This window comes from Atractosteus spatula, chromosome 5 (assembly GCF_055471065.1).
Source record: "Atractosteus spatula isolate fAtrSpa1 chromosome 5, fAtrSpa1.hap1, whole genome shotgun sequence".
Taxonomy (NCBI): domain Eukaryota; kingdom Metazoa; phylum Chordata; class Actinopteri; order Semionotiformes; family Lepisosteidae; genus Atractosteus; species Atractosteus spatula.
Window position 1 is genome coordinate 7,262,643 of NC_142710.1, and position 17,631 is coordinate 7,280,273.

The 17,631-nt window shown below is 40.9% G+C and overlaps 2 protein-coding genes and 1 pseudogene across 2 annotated transcripts; 2 read left to right on the plus strand and 1 right to left on the minus strand.

Moving 5' to 3' along the window:
* Window positions 1-569: 569 nt before the first annotated feature.
* Window positions 570-2,164, plus strand: LOC148833904 (aerolysin-like protein). Its single transcript, XM_088915702.1, has 2 exons — window positions 570-708; window positions 1,214-2,164. The coding sequence occupies exon 2, from the start codon at window positions 1,220-1,222 to the stop codon at window positions 2,162-2,164; it is 945 nt and encodes a 314-aa protein (XP_088771828.1). The 5' UTR covers window positions 570-708; window positions 1,214-1,219.
* A 7,187-nt stretch (window positions 2,165-9,351) lies between these two features.
* LOC148833905 (aerolysin-like protein) lies at window positions 9,352-10,315 on the plus strand (annotated as a pseudogene).
* Window positions 10,316-14,928: 4,613 nt separating this feature from the next.
* Window positions 14,929-17,146, minus strand: LOC148833906 (immunoglobulin lambda-1 light chain-like). Its single transcript, XM_088917965.1, has 3 exons — window positions 17,078-17,146; window positions 16,318-16,677; window positions 14,929-15,266 (listed from the first exon to the last, which is right to left on the minus strand). Exons 1-3 carry the CDS (start codon window positions 17,118-17,120, stop codon window positions 14,929-14,931), a joined length of 741 nt encoding a protein of 246 aa, XP_088774091.1. The 5' UTR covers window positions 17,121-17,146.
* Window positions 17,147-17,631: the final 485 nt, after the last annotated feature.

The following is a 17,631-nucleotide window of genomic DNA, read 5'->3' on the forward strand; positions in this document are numbered from 1 at the left end:
TCCAGGAAATGATATAAACTTTTCTTGAGAAAATAGAAAATCTAGAGGCATTCAATCATTTTGCAAAAAATAATTTCAGGCAGGTAGCAAGACCCCCTCTACAAAACCACTATGCAAAGCAGTATAAATTACATACTGTAAATATAATTTACTTCATACACTATGCAGATTGTGGTCATACTCCTAGTTGCTGCACACATGCTGTATTGGAGGCATTGTTAGATATTCATAAACACTACATCAAAAAAATGTTATTGTGGTTGCAATTCAATGTTGATTATACATTGTGGCAGTGTGTATATATATATACACATATAGCTGTATTTTCACTGTGATATGTGTATTGGATGCATCACTGCCCACTGGGGTAATTGGGGTTCACCCCAGATTGTGCCTGTAACCTTTTTGCAGTCATGCTTGTTTAGAAATGTTCTAGGTTCCTAGACTGCCCTTGTATTGGGGTCATGTATAAGCCATGGATCACTACTGGAATCTCCATTAATGCCTAATTACTGGTTATGCAGTAATGCATTTTGGGTCACTAATGATACCCAGATAATTGGGGCTTAGACCTTTTGCCTCTTCACATGTTCCCTAGTAGGGTTGAAACTGCTACACCTCACTTGTTCTTAACTTCTCTTCCTTAAAATAAAGGCAAAACCACCACCATCAGGACCATCCCTCCACTGAGCAGCCGGAAAACCTTCTGTAAGTATTGCTGAAGCCACAGGAGCTTCTCTTGGTTATGAAGTTGAGGGATATAATGTTAAGCTTGGATATGAAGATGCACACTAGCATTTTGGGTTCAGCACAAGTGCTGTAAATGTTGGGGCTGAATATGGTTGATGGAAGTAGGTAGCAGAGCCCCACTAACTGCGTCTGAAAATCTCATGCAGCGAAGTGGGGGACTTGAAATTGCAAGAAAAGACTTAAATTGATCACAAGAAATGCCAGCTGGGCTTAACTGGTGTCTTGTCCTAAATTACAATCCAAGTCTTGATGTCTGTAGGAGCCCCTTTAAGTTGATGCAAGGATTGTACAGAAGGCCTTGTGCTGCCCAGTGGTTTTGAGTTGGCAGATGTTTCTTAACAACATGAAGTGTTTTTCCAAAGATGCCTAGGTCTAAATGCTGTGCAAAATTTCTTGCTTATCCCAGGCCTTGGCTATGCTCTCAATATCCTCATGCAGTAACAATGTCCCTTCTCCTTTCCAGGTCTACATGGCTTACCCAACAACTACACATATAATTGGTGGTCATGGAGGCAATGCCTTTTCCTTTGATGGCCAGAATGATGGTGCCACGCTGGAGAAGATCGGCGTGTGGGTAGGGGGCTGGCAGGTGAAGGCTGTGAAGATCTGGCTGACCAATGGGGAGGTCCGACAGTTTGGCGCACCAGGTACAGGTTACCAGGAGTTCAAGTTCGAACCCGGCGAGTTCTTCGCCTCCCTCTCTCTGTGGGGGAACGGAGCCGGGACCCGCCTGGGAGCCATCAAGTTCAAGACCAGCCGCAACCGGGAGTTCTTTGTGAAAATGACCGACTGGGGGCTGAAGACGGAGTACCCCATGGATGTGGCTTCTGGGATCTGCCTGGGGGTCATCGGGAGGGCTGGCTCAGACATTGACAGCATGGGCTTCATCTTCATCAATTCCATCGAGTCCACAGTCATGACCGATATCGAGTACCCCACTCTGAACCAAGTCATCCCCCAGGTGAAAATGGAGGAGATCAAGTCCATGAAGTACACCAACAGCTCCTCTGTTGCCCAGGAGTACACCCTGGAAACCTCCAAAACCATAACCAAGACCTCCTCGTGGTCCGTCACCAACAACATGCAGTTCACCTTCAACATGCAAGTGAAGGCAGGAATCCCGGAGCTAGCTGAGGTTTCCACTGGGTTCAGCTGGACAGTGGGAGTTCAAGATACCTATGGGGTGGAGAACAAAACGGAGACAACGGAGAAGTTGTCATTCAAGATCCAAGTCCCTGCAGGGAAGACCATGGAAGTTGCCATCACACTCGGTCATGCGAATGTTGATCTTCCATACAAGGGAATTGTTAAAGTCACCTGCAGGAATGGGAGTGTGCTTGAGTTTGATACCAGTGGTGTCTACAAAGGCCTTAACTACACCAAAGGGTCAGTAGTTGTGAAGCAGGGACCATAAGAATGATGGATGAACCAGGTCTTCCTGATTGTCTGGTTAAAGCTATGTGCTGGAAAGAAAAATAAAACTTTTGGTTAATCATGCATTGCTGAGCCGTCTTTAATTGTGAACTAGATCCAGTTTCACAGCCTGGACTAGTAAGTGAATGGTAGTGACCTATTGGCCTCTTTGATATACTCCAGAAGTGCACAAGGTTATTCTTTCACTACGAGGCACTCATTTAGCTTGTATGTGGTGGTTGTGTGACAAACAGTCCTGTTTGTGTTGCCTCTGCGTTTGAAGCTTCTATTTGGTTGAGCTATAGCTGAGCAGACCAACCCAAACTACTTCTCCACAGACTACAATGCATAAACTAGCACCTTCCTCATCATGGCACTTAATTGATCTGTCCCATTCTGTAGTAATCTAGCATTCAAATAATGGAGTTGCTTACTTAAGATCACTGAGTGAGCGTGATGATGTTTATCCAGCAATTCCATCTATGACTCTTGCAGGAAGTTTTATTGATGGAGTGAGTAATGTATGGTTGGTGGCTTCTGGCAGCTGATGTTCCTTCATTTGACCTCCCTGGTGTTCTCATTGGTATTAGTGCTATTCAGCCACAGGAGGGGAGTGTGCACACCAGTTGTGGACACTACCCTCATGCACACCATCAGCACTGATGGACCCAGGTCCAAAACTACTTTCCCAGCAGGCCAACAATATAGTTGCTAAAGTGGAAGTTTCTTTAATGGGTGGAGGTGTTCTTCCTGCAAGTAAGTTAAGTGCTACACTTTTTCTCCAAGTGCGTAAGTGTCCTGTTGTGCAACCAGTTCATTTCCAAGGACTAGGCTGTTCTACCACAGCCTTCACTGGTCCTCTGTTTTTCAAACTGGTCTTGCCCAGGTACTATAGTTCTAGATTATGCTCAAAAGAAGTTAATTTATGCCTAAATTACATATTCCTTTCTATTAATTAACTAATTTCCAGGCTAGGGTACAGTACCACCTTGCACCCTGTGCTTTTAACATGGATTCTAGGTTGCACAACCTTTAGAGTAATAAGCTTTTGGATTAATATGTTTATACATAAGTAATGCTAACACTTAAATGGATGTAGATGCACATGCTTGAATTCTGTCCATTATTGCTATGTACTGTAGATGGGTTACCTCTGCTTTAATAAAGCTCCAAGATGTTTGATTTCCCTCTCCTAGTATCTGTGCAGTCTGTGTGATTAAAGCAGAAATAGTTGGTGCTCTCCTCATTTACAGTGAGAAGTTGGTCCTTGGGTATCCTGGATGATACAAATCAATCTGACACTGCAGACGATGTATAGATCTCATGGGAGAAGTGTGCATTTCCCACCCTTGGAGAATCTTTTCAGCTGTCAGACAAATCCAATTTCACTGACATTATCACCCCTAACTGAGTGCTTCAGAGTGACAGGTTGTCCTGGAGACTCGGGGATAACTGAAGGAGACTTGGAAAAAATACCTCCTTAGAAAATGGATAGTAAACCTAGCATATACAGATCCAGCCATTCAAAATGTGCAAAGTACTCTGGGTCCAAACGCGGTCCAAATGTGGCGCTTCATAACACATCATATAGCGTGTTATGATAATGGTATCCAGGAGCACCTTGTAAAACCGCCAAGTGGAGCAAATAAAGCTTAACGTGGCATGTACAGTATTTGAGCTGTTGCCAGAAAACACCCGGTTTTGAATCCCTGGAATCTTTTTCTAGTTAAGAATTTAAGCTGTATACTCTTTACACTTAATTTTAAACAGTGTATTACAGCATGTTAATCTTTAAACATTAAAAAGTCAGTATATTTTGTAAGAGCAAGATTGCTCAGTTGGACAAAAGTACACAACCTTCCACCTTCCTCATAAATATTTTAATTATGCAAGAATATTTCATGCATTAAAGTCTGTATGGAAGATATTAATAGTTTTAGTAATTAATGGCTATGGACAGGCTGTAAGCTCAAAGTATTACCGTGGTCCACATTCTTTGTAACTGTCTGCATCATTCACCTGTGATTATGTGAAGACATTCTGCCTGCCCTTTTCAGTCAATAAGCAGCGTGTTGGTGTAATGGCTGAGGTGTGTGCCTTGCGCTCTGGACTTTGGGGGTTCTAATCCGGCTGTCACCATGAATTTTCTTTTAATAAATAAACATTTCTTTGAAAAACTAAAATAGTAAATATCGACACTATATTGAATTTGTTGGTATTTCTAAATATCACATGTTTAAAGTTAAATGAGTTAAATGATTAACCTTTTCTATGAATACTTGCACGTTATTGCAGTATAAAACCTCATGCTTTTTAGATAGATACTTTATTGGACCTGTGAGGGAAATTGCAGAATAGAATCCACTAAATACGGAATTTAATATGGAATTGCTTGTCAAAATAAATTAATAATATTAATTTAATGATCTAAATATATGTATTTATATAGCTGGTAGTATTACTGTAATCCACTTTCTTTGTAAAAACTTTTTATTTTTAATTTGACTCATTCACACATGATTACTTTAGAAACATTTTTAAGCTGTTCCTTCTATGTAGGTGATCTGAGTTCAATACCGGGCTCGGGCACAAGTTTTTCTTCTAACAAAGACTTTGTAAAAAATAAAATGTAAATATTATGTATACTTTGTGAACATTATTTTGTGTTTTTCATATTCAATGTTAAGTGATCCAGTATTAATAATTAAATAAAATAGTGAATGACACAGAGTCTGCAACCTACACCTCAAAGCTTCTATTTAAACAATATCTAGTACCTGGTTGCATTTTTAGAAACCTTAGTTTGAATAAAGCAGATCTCAGGTGCAAGTGACTTCATAACATGAGAAGGCATTATGCTATATATTTTATATCAGTTAAAGCCTTCTGACTATAAAAAAACAGGGTTCACTTTTTTCTGTCTCTTCCTACTCTCTTTCTCTCTCTCGAAAACAAATGTGTTCCCAAAAGCATATACTGTACAATTATTGCAAGATTTGCAAACATTCCCGATACATAACCACGTTATGTACTTTACTTTGTACCTTGACAGGAGAATACACACTGTACAATTATTGTTGCTGCTGGGCTTCAAGTTTTGAGTCACCTACTTACTTCTTCAACTAACTTGCAGAGAAAGTCATTGCCCTGTTTTTTGCCTATCACTTAATAAAAAAGTCAATGTACAACACGTTATTTATTGCTATGTGTTTATTTTGGGGCTTTACATTTATGTTCATAATGGAGAGTCCTCATTACCCCCAGGAGGCAAGGAGGAGAAGACGTTTTCATACTATTTACATTTATTTTTTATTAATATCCCAAACGCATGTTAAATTAAATGCTTTTATTGATTCACAGTCTGACAATGCAACACAGAACAAAAGCATCTGTCAAATGTCCCCCACTGCGCTCGACAATCTTAGGAAGAACACAAAACAGCCCGTTAAAAAATTGTTGCAGCTTTGTTCTGTCAGCTCTTCCTCCCAGAACTTGTAAATCGCTTTGATGAGTTTGCAATTGGCACTCCGAGATTCTGACTGATTTAATTCCTCTCATTTACCTGAAATGGATAAAAAAATTCTGCAGTAGTTATATGTATTGGAATATGTATTAGTGCATTAGTGCAGCAGTGCATCAGCTGGTCAGGTCACTGGGGGTAACTGACATTCTTTCCCACTGCATTCTGGGGAATGTAGTTTTGACAAGAACCTCCATCTTGTCTCCATCTATCACTCTCTTACAATTCATCATGCGTGAATTAGTCAAATTAAAACTAAAATGTGTTTACAAAGAAAGTGGATTACAGTACAATTGGGTATGTATTATTAGCAACAAGGGGTCATCGTTATGATTTCTCTATTTCTCTTTTTATGCTCAGCTAATAAAATTTCCCTTTAGTTGTAAAATTCCATATTAAGCGGATTAAAACACGCACAGTAAAGACATTAAATGATTAAATCATTTCACTAACGGGGTTTTACCGTGCATTTTGAATGGCTGCATCTGTAACTAAAAATGACCTTGGATTTGCACCCAAATTGGATGGTTTTTGATGACAATTGATTGAGATGCATGGAGTGAGATCCTACTATTGCCTGACTGAAATTTTAAATCTTACTTTGGCCTTTGAGCTTTTGAGCTAGCCTTTGACACACCTATTATGCTGATATTATTACTCTTAACTGAGCACTTCAGAGCAACGAGACTCAAGAATACCTGAAGGAGACTTGTAAAAAAAAATCCACCTTTGAAACTGTGGGCGGTAGAAGCAAGAAGAGAATTAAAGAATACCTTGGATTTTAGTTTTACTGGGGGGATAGCTTATATATTGCCCGATTGAAGTTTCAAATCTTCCTTTGATCAAGAGTGTTTTAAATCCGAAATTATCAAACTGCGCAGTCAACACTATTTTGTAATTTACAGCGTACAGTTTATAGCTACTGCCAGGCGGAGCAAGCGGTACCAGGTGCGTCTAATTGTGTTTAACAGGCGGTTGTCTTCTGTCGATTTAAATACCTCCTTTCAAATCCCCCTACCCTCCAAAATCAGGTAGTCTTGCAGGTGAGGCTTTCGAGGTTTCAATTTTAGTCGGCATTTACAGGATTTAAGTCTCTGATTTGGTCTCAAGCGAAATATGTAGTTGCTGTTCTTTCGTCAGGAAGTAAGTATACAGTAGAATTCTTTTTAGTCGCAACTAAGTTCCAGTATTTCAGCACCTTGAGTCTGCCAAGGCAATGTTCAAGGATGGAAATATTATCCAGTGCAGGTAGGATTTAAAAAAATATATATATCTAATGGTTGATCAAGTAAGCTTGAAAAAGCGATATGAACTTGTTCATGAGTTTGGAGAAAACATAGCTCTTTCCTCCGGTGGACAGAATGCGTCTCTTACAGGATTTTTTTTAGCGCTATAGTTCTGAATTGTTAAAACAGTATTTTTTTTTTCGTGCGCTGGATCGACGCACTTCATTATCTAACTGATGTGAGCAGGGATCTACACTTGTTTTGTGGGCGCCGTATTGAAACACTTCATTATTGGACTGTACTCATAACATTATCTCGACTCTGACTGCGCCGAGGTGTTCGTGAAGGTTCCAGAAAGCGCTGTACTCTCTCCACGTCCCTCCGATTTGACAGTCTTTACCGAAGCGAAATGCAGTCGGGAGTAAACTGAACGTAAGTCTTTGCTTTGCTCTGGTAGTTCTGTTAGTCTTGTATTCTGGAAAAAAAAAACAACACAATCTTTGTTCGGTTGCAGTCATTTCAGTTCTGACTGCTGAATATAAATATAAAACCGTAATTTCAGTCTTCCCTCCCAATCATGTATTGTAATCAATCTGCTTTTCTCGTTCTGAGTGATGGGGGGGGACTGCAAATAGCCGATCACTGATTTAATCAAGTAATAACACTTGAAGTCACTTCTATTGTCTTTGTCTCAAAGTATTTAAAATTGTCATATTTCGGGGTTAGAAAGAATCCGCATTGACGAGTACATTTCAAACCGCAATAAAAGTAAAACATCCTCTAATTGACATCACAATATGCATGGAATTTCCATCTACTATATGTGCAGCACCATGTTCTGTGATTCGAAACGAGGCTACGAAACTTCCGGTAAGGTGAAGCAGCCCCACGACATTGTACACCAGCAGCTGAATACACTTCTTTTAATCCAAGAGAAATATTGCTTTCGTTTTTGTGAGGGTTTTTGGGAAACTCTGCATGGAGATCACGTTGGAAAATGTCTGCATTAATTTCCTTTTTTAAAAAATTATATAATGTTAGCATGCCCAAAGGGGTTGGGCAGCCAGTTGACCCCAGAGTTTTTTTTTTTGGTTCCTCTCCTCCGTTGTCTTCTGTTCTGTATTCACAAAATGTATGATTACTTGCATTGTTAAGCACTTTGTACTTATTCGATCGTACATCACATTGCCTTAGTTACCACAGTGACTAGTGAGCAGGAAGGGCCGCAGCTCATCACAGGTGTTGGGGAAGTGAATGAGAGTTGGAGTACTAGTGCTTTCAGAAAGTTCATGATTTTGCATTTATTTCAAGCTGTCTTTTCTATAACGTCAGTGAATTTATTTTGTTACTGAGATTTAAATAACTGGCCTGAGAAATTGGAACTTGAACTGTGATTTTTTTTTAGCATTTCGTGGGATATGGGGAGTGATCGATGATATGAGAGCGGAAAACTTTGAAGCCTGGTCACCAAAACAAAAATTCCTCTGAACTTGAGGAATTCAGAAAGCTAGTATCGGGTATGGGTTTTAATGTTAATCTCTCCGAAAATCGAAGCTTCATGAACCTGAGTTCATTAGGGATGACAGACTGAAGGCCAGAGGGAGTACCTGCAGGACTGGAGAGTAAGTACCACAACCTCAGAGCTCATTGTCTCCGATATGCTCCTTTTTCTACAAGAGTGCCATTACATAAGTGACCCTAATGGGAATGGTTTGAACTGGTTCCAGATCCATACTAGGTTTAGAGGTACCGTGATCTCGATCATCTTTGTGTGCGAGTACAAAATGCATGGAAAAGTTTTTCTACACAAAGCATGGTGTTTTTTAGCAACACTCAATCCTAGCTAGAATGAACCCCTGTGCATTATACTAGAAAGCCCCCCCAGGACAAGGATTAGTGGAACCCCTTGTATAGAGGTGGTGTTGACCATGGTCCAGTCAAGAAGACCAGTGTGTAAAGATTCCATATAGAGGGTGTTTAATACTGTCCCCTTTCTGAGACCACACATCCACCCTCCCTGACTCAAGAAAAAAAATGATTTTTACTTAAATGCAGAAATTGCACACTGCTGTTCTTGTGTTATCCCAATCTGCTGAGAAATTTGAAGTCCTTTGGGTAGGTAGTTCCCCAGTTAAATGCTAAAAGAGCCACTAAAATCTTAATTGATAGTCTGCTACACCTATTGCAGCTCCAATGTATGGTGCGATAGTTGCAAGAATTGTTGATCAGGAAGAAGTTCAAAGCCTGACCAGTTCTTGTTATGGTAGCAGCAGCCTAGGTCTTCCTTCCTTCTAGTACAATGTGGTATAGGAGAACTAGGTGCTTTGCTCTTCACACACCCTTTAGTCTCCACTTTTAATACTGTTTTAATGGTACAGTCAACTAACTTCATTTCTCTGTTTGGCTTTATTTCATGTTTCTCCTTGAGGAGCAGCCCCTTGGATAGGTACATACATCATGGCTTACTCAACCACAGCATGCATGGTTGGTGGCCAGGGAGGAAATCGCTTCTACTTTGATGGCCAGAATGACGGTGCCACGCTGGAGAAGATTGGTGTGTGGGTAGGGGGCTGGCAGGTGAAGGCCGTGAGGATCTGGCTGACCAATGGGGAGGTCCGGGAGTTTGGAAATCTGGGCTCAGGTTACAAGGAGTTCGAGTTCGAACCTGGGGAGATCTTCACCTCCCTCTCTCTGTGGGGGAATGGAGCCGGGACCCGCTTGGGAGCCATCAAGTTCAAGACCAGCCGCAACCGGCAGTTCTTTGTGAAAATGACGGAGTGGGAGCTGCAAACGGAGTACCCTATGGATGTGGCTTCGGGAATCTGCCTGGGAGTTATGGGACAGGCGGAGGTGGACATTGACTGCTTGGGCTTCATCTTCATGAACGCCATCGAGTCCACGATCATAACCAATGTGGAGTACCCCACTCTGGAGGATGCCATACCCCAGGTTACCACGGAGGCCATCCGGTGCATGATTTACGAAAACCCTTCTTCTGTCACCCAGGAGTACGCCCTCGAGACCTCCAAAACCATAACCAAGACCTCCTCCTGGTCTGTCTGCAACCGGATGGAGTTCACCTTTGACATCCAGGTCGATGGGGAAAGTCCGGGAGATCTTGGACACCTCACCTCGGTTTAGATGGACCCTAGGAAGCAGACGCAGGTATAAGTTGGTGAGTGAAATGGAGACACAGGAGCAGCTGTCGTTTATGGTCCAGGTTCCTCCAGGGAAGATCATGGATGCTGCCATCACCATCGGTCACGCAAAAGCGGATTTTCCTTATTCCGGCATGGTGAAAATCGTCTGCAGGAATGGAAGTGTACATTTGTTTGAAACCAGCGGCACCTACAGAGGCCTGGCTTACACCAAAGGGGCAGTAGTTGTGAGGAGTCTTTGCTCGTAAATGCTAGCTAGATGAACAAACAAAAAATAAAGATTGGTGATGCATGCTTTGGCTTTATTCATGTCTGTGTAATCATAACCAAAATTCAGGTTTGGTAAAACTTTAGCAAGGGAGCAACAGTGCCTGCTCTTACATGTTCAACATCCATCCCTTTTCTAATTGCTTCTTCCAATTCAGGGTTGGTGAGAGGAGCCAAAGCCTATCCTGATAAGCAACTGCCACAAGGCGGCGCACACCCTGTATGGAATGCCATCCATTACAGGGCAGGTACACACACTGACATTTAGGGCCAGTTTTCCCAAGAGATTAATTAACCCCCCAAAAAGACATGCTGGGAGGTTCTGTCCAACATATCCTCTCAACTGTGCAAACGGGATTTAAAGCTCTTCTATCTGGTCATTACTTTTTCAATAGGCAGTCCTGTTGCTGTAGGCTCTTGGCTTTCACCACAGCAGGAACAGCTCAAGCCAAATTGGTCCTCAAGTGGACCAGGCAAGGACTTCTATAAAACAGAGATGGGCACTATCCAGTAACTGAGTACTGCAAGATCCTTCTGTTTCTTCATAGATCTGGTTTTTAGAAGCTTATTCTGAAGTTGGGTAATCATATCTAATCCATCATGCTGTTCCATGAAAACAATATATAAGTGCTTAGTGTTGTGCTACCCTATGTTAACTCAATTATTTTCTTTCCCGTTAATTACTAGCTCAGGGTAAAACAATTTTAATTTTTTTAAATTATTTGTTTCACAACACTACTCGTCATTGAACGTGAGCTGCCGGCAGTGATGTAGCTGGTGTGAGCATTAAACAAAGATTAGCAGGAGCCCAGTGATTTCAAAGTAAATGTAACATTTCTGTGAATGTAGACATTTTAAAAGAAAGGTGACCAAATTGCGAAAGGAGATTCCCCTACTTCGATAAAATGTATTTGTCCGAGTCTGCACTTTCTGTTCATGTCATTCAAAATCAGTAAAGACCTATGACCAAAGAAAATTAGAGGGGAAAAAATATACTTTTAATGCAAAGGGATTGTAAATACAACTTTGCTCATTTCAAGTCATTTGAAACAAATCTCAGCCCTTACGTGCAGTAAAATCTTAAAGTCTCTGTAGCATTCAGGGTCCACCAGGGGGCGTTCACTACCCGAGTGGACTAATGCATCTGACTGGAGTGTTTGTCTGGATTTGTGCTTGGCAAATCTGATGTGGAGCAGGTGAGTCTCGGTTCACATACTCTCCAGAAGGTGAGGAAGTGGGCTTCAGGTTAGTGTCCAGTCAAGGATGTAGTCCCAATTGATACGCTGTGCTTGTAAAATGGGGTTAGGGTAACATAGTATTCCTTGTAACTACTCCGCCTTGGGCCACTGCGTATGGTAAAATAAAAAAAAAGCTAGATTACATTAATTACTTTTCTGGGCCTGAACTCTAATTGGAGTATATACTGGTGGACTGAGCTGCCTATCTGATCGAAATCTTAATTTTTACTTTGATCAGCGTTTTTTGAGGAGTTTTTGTAATATGCGCTTTAATTTACTCCAGCCTTTTTATTTCCCGGTGTTGTGAATTTGAAGTTACCTCTTTGTGTATTCGACAGTATTTTACATTTTGTATTAGTAAAATAACGAACTGCTTTGATATTATATAAAGGTGATACCAGGTAATTTAGAACAACATTTTTACTTAAAGCGTACAGTTTATATTGTAATCTAATTGCCAAATACATGCAAATAAGGAATATACAGCGTCAGGCGTTTCTAACTATATGATGAATTGTGCTTCGTCGCCTTATAAATCAGGTTCAGAAAATCTGAATTACGTGTAAGAATATTTCATTCTTCCGGAAAGATCAGTGTTGTTTTGAAATAAGGCTTTCCCTAGTGAATATGTCACTATTTTCTTTTCCCAGTTGCAAATAAGTATAAGACTGTAGCAGTTTATTTACTGTACGTGCATGAAGAAAGTTCGAAGGTGGATCGCTTGAGAATTTGCTCTTCTTTGGGACTACAATGGTGGATTGTGGGTTCAGGATAGTCTAGTTTTGGAAGCCGTATTGACATACTTTTTGTATGGGTGGAGATCTTCAGTCAAACCTCATCACTATGACTTGTTAGAGTACATATGGGGATCTGGAGAAAACAAACGGGGGTGATTCCCCTATTTTAACTGCCTTAACTCTAGAGAAAAGCAGTCATAGTTTATACAGCATGATTGTCTGTGGTATCATTTGTGGATTAGTTGTGATCTGTTTTTACTAAAGTGCGCTATAATTTCTGCAGTTCTGTCAGCAGTCTAATAACCCTATCCTTAATTTCACACTCACTTCAGATCAAATACTGAAAGTAAATGGCTCTTCTCGGTCTGTGGACTAGAAGGTTATATTCCAAAGAAATAAAACCTATTTTATGTCCGTTTTCTAGATAATGGTTCAAGTGTTTGATTTCTGAGCACTTTAGGCGTCTGACGCTTGTTGAATGAGCTTGGCAGGGTGCGCTATCACTCAAGTTGAATTTGGTGGTTGAATGTGGAGTTCAAGGAGTTTAACCTTGGCTTACACTTTACCACTCACCTGTGTGCCCCTCAAAGCTGTAGGCGGAGAAGATAATTTAATTTTGCTCTCCCTTGCTCTGTTTGAATTGATTATATTTTGCAAGCTATAATCTCTCTTCTGTTTATTTAAGGCTGCATATGTTCTCTGGTGAACTGCAGCAAAACTCTCCATTACTAGGCAGCCAGAAAACCTCCTGTAAATAAGATAAGATCACTTTATTGGCCATATGCAATTTCTTATATTAGGAATTTGTCTTTTTGCATACCCCAGCTTGCTCTCCGTGAGATGCACAGACAGGGAGAGAAGTTTGGGGTCAGCGTGCAGAGTCAGCCATTTATAAGGTGCCCCTGGAGCAGTTGGAGTTAAGGGCCTTGCTCAGGGGCCCAACAGAGTAGGATTCCTCTGCCGGCCATGGGATACGAACTGGCAACCTTCCAGCCACAGGTACAGATCTTTAGCCACAGATTTGAAACCTGTGGCACAGACAGAGGTCTCGCTTACACCAAAGGGACACTTGTTGTGAAGGAGCTATTGAAAATAAATACAAGCTAAACTAATGAAGGTTCAGGTTTTATTTTGACTTCATCCCCAGCAGCTTTTTTTTTGGTGTGTTGGGGGAGGGGGAGATGCTGAAAATAAATTAATTGGAAACATGCTTATTGTCCAACCAAGGTCCTGAATCTTTGTGGTCATTAAAAATCCCAGGACGTTTCTCAAAGTAGGGATGTTCCCCCAGTGTCCTAGCCAAATTTCCCTTTGGCCCTTACCAATCACGGCCTCCTAATAATCCCCATCTGTGAACTGGCTTCATCACTCTGTTCACCTCCTTACTGGTAGCTGATGTTTGGTGATTTTGGTGAGTATGCCAAAGATAGTGGAGGAACTTTGGCTGCTGTCGCATCATCCAGGTGGGGGCCACACACTGGTGGTGGTGGAGGGGAGTCCTTATTACCTGTAAAGCGCTTTAAGTGGAGTGTCCAGAAAAGAGCTATATACTGTAAGTGTAAGGATTTATTATTGCTTAAACATTAGAAAATGAAAGGCTGAATTAATTAACATTGAGTATTAAATACGTCATCTATCCCTTTATGTATGGAATGTAAGGATTTACTTTAAACATAAGCAGCAACAAAGTGGAAGAGTTATAAAGTTAATTGGCTCAATGTATTTTATTCAGCTGGACCAAAATCCTTACATTTAATAAATCGGACATCTGTTATGCAGTAGGAGTGCACAAGACCACTAATTGTTTTTGGCTCGAAAGTAAATTAATATAGCAATAAAAATATTATTCAGCTTACCTACCTACCAGAGGACATTATTAGGTGTTTCTTCCTTACTGTTTTAGTGATACAACTGGTGAGCAGATATATGAATAATACCAGATAGTGCAACTTTTCGATCAAAACTAAAGCAATAACTGTGTTATGATTTCAAAATGGAAGGTTCTCTATAGAACAGGAGTTCCCAATTTGTACCTCATCACTGAAACATCATGTTAAGTGATTGGAAATCAATAAGGAGGGGGTGTATAAGTTAGTATTAATTAACCATTAACCAGTCCATATCCAGGGGTTTCCCATTATGTGCCAAGTGCTTGTGTTTTATTTGTATAAACGTATGCAACATATGTCCCGAAAGGCCATAGGCCAGTAGATTTCACATTGACATCTAGGAACCACCACCAAAACAAGACACAGTCGAAAAGTTATTGTTTCCTAGATAATCTTTTTTCTAGATCATTTGATTATGCCTGAAAAAATACGATCTGGATTGTGGCCTTTGGTACTAAAATTGAAGAACTGTGCCAAAAGAGTCTGTAACAGTTCATGGAACCAAACACTCTACTGTTTCCCTTTCATGGTTAAAGTTGTGCATAAAGCAGCTTGCTCATTCATAAAATATTAAGCAGAAAACTCACATTAGTCTGGATTCATATGTCTTTATCGTTCTATACTTGAAGCGATACATTAGAAGAAAGCATTTTAATTGCAGAGATCTTACATCTTGACATTTGCGTTCACATAGCAGCATGCTGAAGCCTCTCGAGCCACCAGGGGGCGCTCAGCAGCCCTGCGGGGTGATGGATTCTATGATGGGCGTGGGGCTGGACTCGTGCTTGGCGATGCAGGAGTAGAGCGCGTGAGTCTGCCACTCCGCCGCGGGCAGCCTCATGGAGCTGCTGGTGACGTAGGTGTTCTGGGCGGCGTTGGCGCTGTCCAGCCACACGGGGGCGCTGTGCACGCCGCTGGTGACCGGGGCGCCGTCCACACTCCAGCTCACATCGACGAAGCCGGGGTAGAAACCGCTCACCAAGCAGGTGACCGTCACCGAGCCGTTAGCGGAGACCTCTTGTGTGGGCGGAGGGAAGAGCTGGAGGACAGGAGGGGGGAGGCCGCTCTCTGTAGGCGCAAGGAAATGGAAAATAATTCTCTTTACCTGTGTGACTGTACTATGTGGTGTGTTGTAAATTCAGGTTTGTTGTGGTGAGCGAGCTGCTGCCTCTTAGCTATTGGATCGTGAGTTTGAATCTATATTGTTCTTCAAGGTGGTGTTTGCACGTTCCTGTGGATTTTCTTGTCCGATCCATAGACATGTTGGTCGGGTTAATTGGCATCTTTACATTGTGTGGATGTGAACCCAGGGATGGAGCATACCCCTGAGCCAGGTTGCCTTGACCCTTACCAGGGAAAAAAAATAGCATATTCCTTATAATGGAATAATAGAGTTTACAATAATTAATTCTGCTTCGTTATTATTTGGGGGGAATATTCTTAAACAAAAATATGATTTATCAACTCATTTTTGTGGTGATCTTTAAAATTAAAGTGGGATAACGTGATGAGCTTTTTTTTTTCAATCAGATGCTCTTTCTTAATTAGGATTAATATTTTCAAAAACATGGGTGACCATTTTCTTCGGTGAGCCTTGTAGTAGATACCCAGTTGTTTTAAAATATTTTCATCATGACCATCATGATTGCAAAGTATCGTGATTCTCATCTGGACAAGCAAAATGGAAGTGAATGGATTGTTGGAGTATTATAGAGTTTTAACATCAGAGTATAATTAGACTTGAGATGTTTTACAACATTAATCACTTTGTTTTGTTGAGAAAACAGCATAGGAATTAACCAGAGCATTTTTATTCTGTGGCAGCAGGTAAAGGAATGTGAATAGTTTTGAAAGCTACACAATGATGTCAGCATGTATACTGTATAATTGAAATGTTTTTGATTTCTTCTGTTAACTTCCTAGTGTGCCAAACACAGCTGTTTTTTCTCAAGTTTTTAAATATTATTTGGCTTTTTAAAAATAATTGTACACATTAATGTCATAGAGCATAACCATTAGTGACCGTGAATATGCAGTAGAATATTAAGCATATGATTTATATGGATTTAATATTCTCCACACTTGTGTTTTTGCTGTTTTAGAAAGTTAAGACACTTACTGAGAACTTTGATGCGAGTTCCTTCTCCCCATGTCTGTTCGCCAGAAGTATAGTACAAGAAACAGAAATAGACGGAGTCGTCTCCCTCCTGAATGTTGCTCACTGTGAGAAGATAGCTGTTCTTGGATTCATCCCTGGACGGCACAAACCGATCGGGGATCGCAGAGGGTCTGTAGATCTTTTTATCAGAAGAAAATCCCACTACCCCTTCAGGTTCTTTCCCAGGGGTCTGACGGATCCAGCTCATACTTAATTTGCTGACATCACCACCCTTAGCTGAGCACTCCAGAGTGACAGATTCTCCAAGAGACACAGAGACGACTGAGGGAGACTGGGAGAAAACTGCTCCTCCTTGGACAACTGTCGATAATAAAAACAGTTTAACATTTTGCTCTACAATACTGTGCACATTTCCTAATTCTCTTTAGAAATGCTGGAGTTGTGCAAAATCCCAATGATTTTTCAGAAATGTCTTTTTCTGATGCACCTGCTATAAGACACCCTTTTCAAATTCAGGCTTGAGATTTCTGTAATTTGACAACATGGCAAAAACATTTTATTGCCACTCATAATCCACATATTTCTCGAGTTCAGTATTGCCTTGGGTCATTGTCCTCAGTTCGATTTTTTCCTGTTTAAGACATTCCATTGATTTCTTTCCGTTTCAAGAAGTTTTTTCTAATGACTGCTTCTCTTGCTGGAATCATATACTGTTTGAAAAAAAGGAATGTGAGTTTTCTAGTTAAAAAATAATACTTACGGGTCACAGAGACCAGAGCAACCAGGACTTGTACGGTAAGCATCTTGGACGTCTTCCTCAAGGTGTTACAACGCTCAGTGCCCACAGCCGTTATGACCAATGGAGCTTATGAAGGGCTGTTTATGAGGTATCCGTGCGTCACTCAGAGAAATCAGGGACATTTATGTAAATCAGCAGGCTGTGATTGGCTATGGGAAGGTTTGTTTTCTCCTTTTCCGAGCATGTTTTTGACCAGCTATTTTTAGAGGTAAGGTCAGGTGTTTCAAATGACCTCATGGGTTTTTCAAGACACGGAGACAGAGTTTTGAGAACATTTGCCAGGAGAAAGATTTCTGCTTTGAGGAAAGATTTCTGAAATGAGCTGTTGGAGGATAATTCTATGAAGGCAGAAGATGGCCCTTCCCTATTGATCTGCATGGAAATCATAGACATACACAGTAGGTCTCCAGTGCTATGCTGATGAACAATAGTCTTCTAAAAGGGTCAGTAAGGCCTGTGAATTAATTGTAATTAATCTACTTAGCTAGTGCTGTCATCCAAGATGTTCTGCCTAC